This window comes from Salvelinus sp. IW2-2015, linkage group LG13 (genome assembly GCF_002910315.2).
Source record: "Salvelinus sp. IW2-2015 linkage group LG13, ASM291031v2, whole genome shotgun sequence".
Lineage (NCBI taxonomy): Eukaryota > Metazoa > Chordata > Actinopteri > Salmoniformes > Salmonidae > Salvelinus > Salvelinus sp. IW2-2015.
Window position 1 is genome coordinate 3,174,597 of NC_036853.1, and position 7,158 is coordinate 3,181,754.

At 44.2% G+C, this 7,158-nt stretch overlaps 1 protein-coding gene across 1 annotated transcript; it reads left to right on the top strand.

The window, feature by feature from the left end:
• Positions 1 to 1,130: 1,130 nt before the first annotated feature.
• kbtbd13b (kelch repeat and BTB domain containing 13b) lies at positions 1,131 to 3,450 on the top strand. Its single transcript, XM_023998681.2, has one exon. It carries the CDS (start codon positions 1,253 to 1,255, stop codon positions 2,735 to 2,737), a length of 1,485 nt encoding a protein of 494 aa, XP_023854449.1. The 5' UTR covers positions 1,131 to 1,252; the 3' UTR covers positions 2,738 to 3,450.
• Positions 3,451 to 7,158: the final 3,708 nt, after the last annotated feature.

A 7,158-nucleotide genomic window follows, 5' to 3' on the forward strand; every position in this document is an offset into this window, starting at 1 on the left:
TAAATACTGTATAGATGTGTTATATTTAATGTAAGTCTTACAGCTGTGAAATGCAGTACATTAGCACATGGTTTAATCGCTATGAGTGACTAAACTCAAACTTTCAACAGCACTTAATTTCGTCAACATGACTGATAGTCATACATTATGATGACCATGTGAATGGATTTAAGCCTTGAGTGCATCCACGTGGTGGTGCATTGCACAGGAGTACAGGCACGAGAAGACTCTTGACTTAGATTAGATCATGTGACCTCCACAGGTCAGAGCTCAAAGTGCGACAACAGAGAAGACGTCTTGGAGGCCAGTTTCCATGGAAACGATGGCTGGCACCAGAAGGGCCATGCTGTCTGGGTGAGTGAAGCTAATGAGTTTCAATAAGTGGGGCTGAGGGTTAACTTCACGAAGAGACTTTATTGCAGTTCAGGGCGACCTTTGACCTTACAATTACCCCGTTTCCACGCTTCCGGGCTTTGTTAATTACCTTTGATTACGAATGCGAGTGGAGCAGGCTGCTTCCTCATCTGAGAAGCCCCATTAAAGTGTTATTAGAGATGTTTCATCTGAAAGGCTTGTTGCCATTGTGATTGAAATTGAGCTAGAAATCATTACCATTTACTAAGGCAGGGCTTATTCAATAGAGATTGAATATTTCTCTTTTATCAGCAAGACAATGGTAAAATGTGGGTCATACTATTCCATGGTGTGGTTAATGTGATACATCTTATTTCTTAGTAGCACACGTCTAATATTTTATTTGCTGCGTACAGTAACATCTCCAGTTAGTTGCATTATAATTAAAGGTTGACCTTACTGTCATTCAGAGTTCCGTAGATAGCTGTAATAGCATTAAACTTAACCCTCAAGTATAGATTAAATTAATTTGACCTAAATTGACATTTCTTTGGCCTTGAATGTCAGAGTTGTCAACAAACACAATATTCTTGATGTATTGCATTTTTAACAGATATCCCTGACCTCCTTTTTGGTGGGACGCTGTTTGCTTTTCTGACCTCAACACGCAACTGATGTCTGTTGCTGGTCCTGCGCTATGTATAGCTAGTGCTATTTCCATAGCTGTGAAAAGAATGGAACTTCCCTTTGGAGTAGACCAACTATATGCAGACCCACTTCTGTTTTGTTCCGTTCTAGAGAGAAGTCTTTCGGAAATGTTGTTATCTCTTGTTCGTTTAACTTAGTTAGTGATTGAAATAATATCCAAAATTATATAATTGGAGGAATAACAACCGCAATGTCTAACAATGAGGCTATGGAATGGAACAGCTGTGATAATGCAGTGCGCGAAAGGGATTTGCCATACCGGGTCCCAGGACATGATTTAGGGATAGCCAAGTTAAAGTTAGTAGTGGAGGGTTCCGTTTTTACAGAAGAGAGAGATTTCCTGGTAAAGAGCTGCGAGTATTTCCAAGCTCTCTACCGTTCGGGGATGAAAGAATGCCGGCAGGAGGAAATCCACTTGAAGGGTCTGTGTGCTCGAGGATTCTTGATCACACTGGTGGTTTTACGAGGCAAGAGACCTATCCTGGATGCTGACGAAATCGTGGAGGCCATAGAATGCGCTGCCTTCCTGCAGGTGGAGCCTCTTGCCAAACATCTCACGGACCTGATCGACTCTGATAACTGTTTGCTAATGTATCACACCGCAGCAACCTTTGGCCTAATGACCCTCTACCATGCTGCTGCACTGTTTATCCGGAACATGTACCATGACTTAGAGGTCGAAGTCAGGAAAAGCTTACCAACAGAACTTGTTGCATATGTAGAGTCACTGGTTCCTAGCGTGTTTGTAGCAGTTGGAGCCCACTCGACTTGTGGTGTGGATGAAACCATCCACGCTGGCAACAGGACTTTGTGTTACCTGGACGATGATGGGAAAAACTGGAAGGTCCTCACAGACCTACCCCTAGAGGCCAGTACCTCTATGGCCGGACTGACCGTTCTGGACAACAAGCTGTATGTTGTGGGAGGGATACAGGTGCAGGGTGCCCGCAAATATGCTGTGGACTCCTGCTTCTGCTACAGTGTGGAGGTTGACCAGTGGACCATGATAGCCAGTCCAAAACAGTTGCGGTACAACTTCTCTCTTGTGGGACTGGATGGATGTCTTTATGCCATTGGGGGCGAGTACGAGCGAACAATCATGTCATCAGTGGAAACTTACGAAGTTGCGACTGGAAGGTGGTCATTTGTGGCTCATTTGCCTCGACCAGTCACCGGAGCAGCGTGCACCAAGGGCATGGGCCGGATATTTGTGTGCTTGTGGAAGCCCATGGAGACCACCGAAATCTATGAATACCTGCCCAGGATAGACCAGTGGTTGCTTGTCAGCACTCTGATAAAGCATCAGAGCTACGGCCACGCCATGGTGGCTCACCGGGATAACCTGTATGTCATGTGTAACGGGCCACAAGATGACTTCCTGAGATGCATGATGGACTGCTACAACCTCACCACAGGCCAGTGGACAGCCTTGCCAGGGCACTTTTCCAATAGCAAAGGCTCCCTGTTCACAGCCGTGGTGAGAGGCGACTCGGCTTACACGCTGAACCGAACCATGACTTTGGAGTACGCTATTGAGGGGAAAACGTGGAAGCCCAGGAACCAGATGAAGGGTTTCCCAAGAAGTGGCTCCTTGTGGACATTTTTTCTTCGGCTGCCCAAGGGACGCAGAGGGTCCATATTGAATGGCATCCCAGATGGATATGGACAATGTTGAGGGAAAAGAGACCCATGATCAGATCTGAGAAATTCCCTCGAGAAGAAGAGGTAGATGGGATCTTACAGGTGATAATTAATTGCCAGCTGAGCAAACCGGCGAAGGGATGGATATAGTCTCAGAGTATGACTTTGAAAAACCAAACTAAACATTGCCTCAATGAAAAGACCTACAACTGAGATAGATTCAGATATATTTGGCCTTTCATGTGGATTTGTGTGACCGTTTCTTGAAAGTGTGAAATATAATAATAATATGGTGGCTACTTATATTTGTCCTACTTCACACATGTACAAGTGTGTTTTGTATGCATGTGTGAATTGGAAATGTGTTTTCTTTCATATCCCAACTCCCCCTGAGACACACACGGAGCATGGGGCCAGGGTCAGCCATTATCAAGAGAAACCCTTTAGCAATTAGGGTTAAGTGCCTTACTCAAGGGCACGTTGACAGATTTTTCACCTAGTCGGCTTGGAGATTAAAACTAGCGACCTTTTGGTTACTGGCCCAAAGCTCTAACTGCTCGGCTACCTGCCGCCTTTGAGGCCCTGCGAATCATTGCCAGGTCTAAAAGGTCAATACGTAAGTGTGTGTCAGACCTATATGACAGGTACATTTGTTCTTCAGTTGATGTGTGACATTTTTCATCACTGTGTGTTGAATATCCAGGAATGCGATATACGTCTCTTTTAAATAAAAAAGGACACAGGTCTGCACTGGGTGTTTTTTTTACAATTACGTTTTATTTGTAATATAAACAGTAAGACATAACAGTGGAAAATCCTGTCGTAACCTTGTTCAAAGGGATATTCGCATTTTCAAGTGGAGGAGAGCCTTCATGGGTCAAGTTAGGACAACAATGCATCCAAGACTCAATTTAGGCGAACATTGTAAAATATATTGATTATTCTAAAGCTTGGTGTGAAACCCATGTTTTCGGCAGCCAGATTCAAAGAAAGAAAGACTTCGGTTGAATCAGGGCAGCCATGGGCAAGCTGTAATAGTACTTTGATTAGAAAACATTATTAAACAGACCAGGACATGTGGTTTTGTAGGACTTACTCAGGGATTGCAAGTCACATGCCATCATTTAGAAATGGTAAATTAAGTTACAGTATATGCTATGTTGTGTTGTAAATATGAGTTATTTGTGTTTCTTTCACGTGACAATAAATCTACCATTATCATTCATCTAGAGTCCAGATCCACAGACTAAGGAACCTTCAGCATAGAGCATTATTTTTTCMATTTGACTCAAGAAATATGTCTCAGTCAATACATCCACGTCAGTGATTTGACCACAATGCACAACAACGTCCCTCTCATCATTCATGTCCAAGCTCTTTCTTAGCTCCCATTCCTCTGCATTTCAGAGCTACTGTAGTTTTCCCGTAACACAAAGATTCTGTTTTTAGCGGGCTGCAGCCTTGGTTTCCTGTTGGCATTGACTGACTGAGAGTGTGTGGGAGTATAAGCGCTGTGTATACCAGGCAGAGATAGGCACAGTGGGCAGCTGGGTACACGCCACCGCAGCCAGCAATGCTAAATATGTCCATCCTGACTCAAAATTAAAATCCCAGAGGTGAGGCGGGGACAGCGTCCTTATGTAGCGTCCTCCATCACTCCTCCCATCTGCCTGCTAGACGCCAGCAGAGAGGCGTGCAAGCTAACGTCTCGACAGTCTAGAGCTGGAGCCAAACACACAAATCATGCACAGACTACTGGAGTGTGGAAAGGACTATTGCTCTGCATGACCTTCATATGAACATCTGCTCTGTGCGTCACATTATTAGCGTGTTACTACATGATCTGTGTGTTCCCCAGATCACTGTTATACTACCCTTCCCATTCTTTTCTTTTTTGTATTTCACATTTATTTTATCAGGGAGTCCCGTTGAGAATAAGGTCTCTTTTACAAGGGAGCCCTGCGTATACACAATTGACAAATACAACGTAATACAAATATACAAGATTGGTAAACACACTCAAGAGAAACAATCACATACCTCAGCAAAGAGGAAACACTGTCACCACCGACAAATCCACTATAATCCACTATAATTGAGAATTTCAATAAGCATTTTTCTACGGCTGGCCATGCTTTCCACCTGGCTACCCCTACCCCGGACAACAGCACTGCCCTCCCCTCTGCTACTCGCCCAAGCCTTCCCCATTTCTCCTTCTCCCAAATCCAGTCAGCTGATGTTCTGAAAGAGCTGCAAAATCTGGACCCTTACAAATCAGCCGGGCTAGATAATCTGGACCCTTTCTTTCTAAAACTATCTGCTGAAATTGTTGCCACCCCTATTACTAGCCTCTTCAACCTCTCTTTCGTGTCGTCTGAGATCCCCAGGAAGATTGGAAGAGCTGCGGTTATCCCCCTCTTCAAAGGGGACAAACCTGACCCTAAACTGCTACAGAACCATATTCTATTCTACCCGCCTTTCTAAGGTCTTCGGAAAAGCCAAGTCAACAAACAGATTACCGACCATTTCGAATCCCACCAACACCCTTCTCCGCTATGCAATCTGGTTTCAGAGCTGGTCATTGGGTGCACTCAGCCACGCGCAGTCAGTAAAACGATATCGTAACCGCCATCGATAGGAAACAATTACTGGCAGCCGATATTCATTGAACCTGGCCAAGGCCTTTGACTCTGTCAATCACCACACCTCCATGCAGACTCTTACAGGCCTTGGTTTCTCTAATGATGGCCTCGCTAGGTTCACCAACTACTTCTCTGATCGAGTTCAGTGTGTCAAGATCGGAGGGCTGTTTGTCGTGCCTCTGGCAAGTCTCTATGGGGGTGCCACAGGGTTCAATTCTTGGGACCGACTTCTCTCGTTTACAGCAATGATGTCGCCTCTTGACTGCTGTGATTCTCTGATCCACTCTACGCAGACGACATATTCTGTATACTCTGGCCCGTCTTGACATGTGTAACACCCTCCAGGCGAGCTTCAATGCCCATAAACTCCTCCTTCCGTGGCCTCCAACTGCTCTTAAATACAAGTAAACCAAATGCATGCTCTTCAACCGATCGCTGCCTGCTCCCATGCCCGCCTGTCCAACATCACTACTTTGGACGGCTCTGACTTAGAATATTGTGGACAACTTACAAATACCTAGGTGTCTGTAGACTGTAAACTCTCCTTCCAGACTCACATCCAAATATACTCCAATCCAAAGTCAAATCTAGAATTGGCTTCCTATTCCGCAAACAAAGCATCCTTTACTCATGCTGCCAAACATACCCTTGTAAAACTGACCATCCTACAATCCTCAACTCGGTGATGTCATTTACAAAATAGCCTCCAAAACCCTACTCAATTAAATTGGATTGCAGTCTATTCACAGTTGCCATCCGTTTTTCACCAAAGCCGCATTACTACCACCACTGCGACCTTGTACACTCTCGTTGGCTGGCCCTCAGGTCTTCATTACTCGTCGGCCAAATCCCACTGGTTCCAGTCATCACAAAAGACCCTGCTAGGTAAAGTCCCCCCTAATCTCCAGCTCGCTTGGTCACCATAAGAGCACGCTACCCTGTAGCACGCGCTCCAGCAGGTTATATCGTCTCTAGTCACCCCGCAAAACCGCAATTCTTCCTTTGGAACGCCTCTCCTTCAGTTCTCTGATTGCAATGACTGGAACGAACTACAAAAATCTTCTGAAACTGGAAAACACCTATCTCCCTCACTAGCTTTAAGCACCATCTGTCAAGCAGCTTATAGATACTGCACCTGCTACATAACCCATCTACAATTTAGCCCAAAACAACTACCTCTTTACCTACTGTATTTTATTATTAATTTATTTTGCTCCTTTCCCACCCCATTATTTCTGTCTCTACTTTGCACTTTCTTCCACTGCAACCAACCATGTCCAGTGTTTTTTAGTTTTTATTTTACTTGCTGTGTTGTACTCACTTCGCCTCCATGGCCTTTTATATTTTTATTTATTTATACATATATTTGTTTGCCTTCACCTCCCTTACCTCACCTCACTTGCTCACATTGTATATAGACTTATTTTTTTTTTCACTGTATTATTGACTATATGTTTGTTTTACTCCATGTGTAACTATGTGTTGTTGTATGTGTCGAACTGCTTTGCTTTATCTTGGCCAGGTCGCAATTGTAAATGAGAACGTGTTCTCAATTTGCCTACCTGGTTAAATAAAGGTTAAATAAAAATAAAATAAAAATAAAAGAGGGCCCCAATCAACAATTTCAACTTCCCGAAAGGCACCAGTACATCTAGTGGTAGATTTTCCCATACATGGGGTGCAAAGACTAAACGCAGATTTACCTAACTCTGAGGAGAGCAAAGGGATCTCTAGAGTTAGCGATCCCTGAGACTGGGTATGGTAACTTGTACGTCTAAAGGTTATTAATGATGTTAGGTACAGCAGAAGTTTT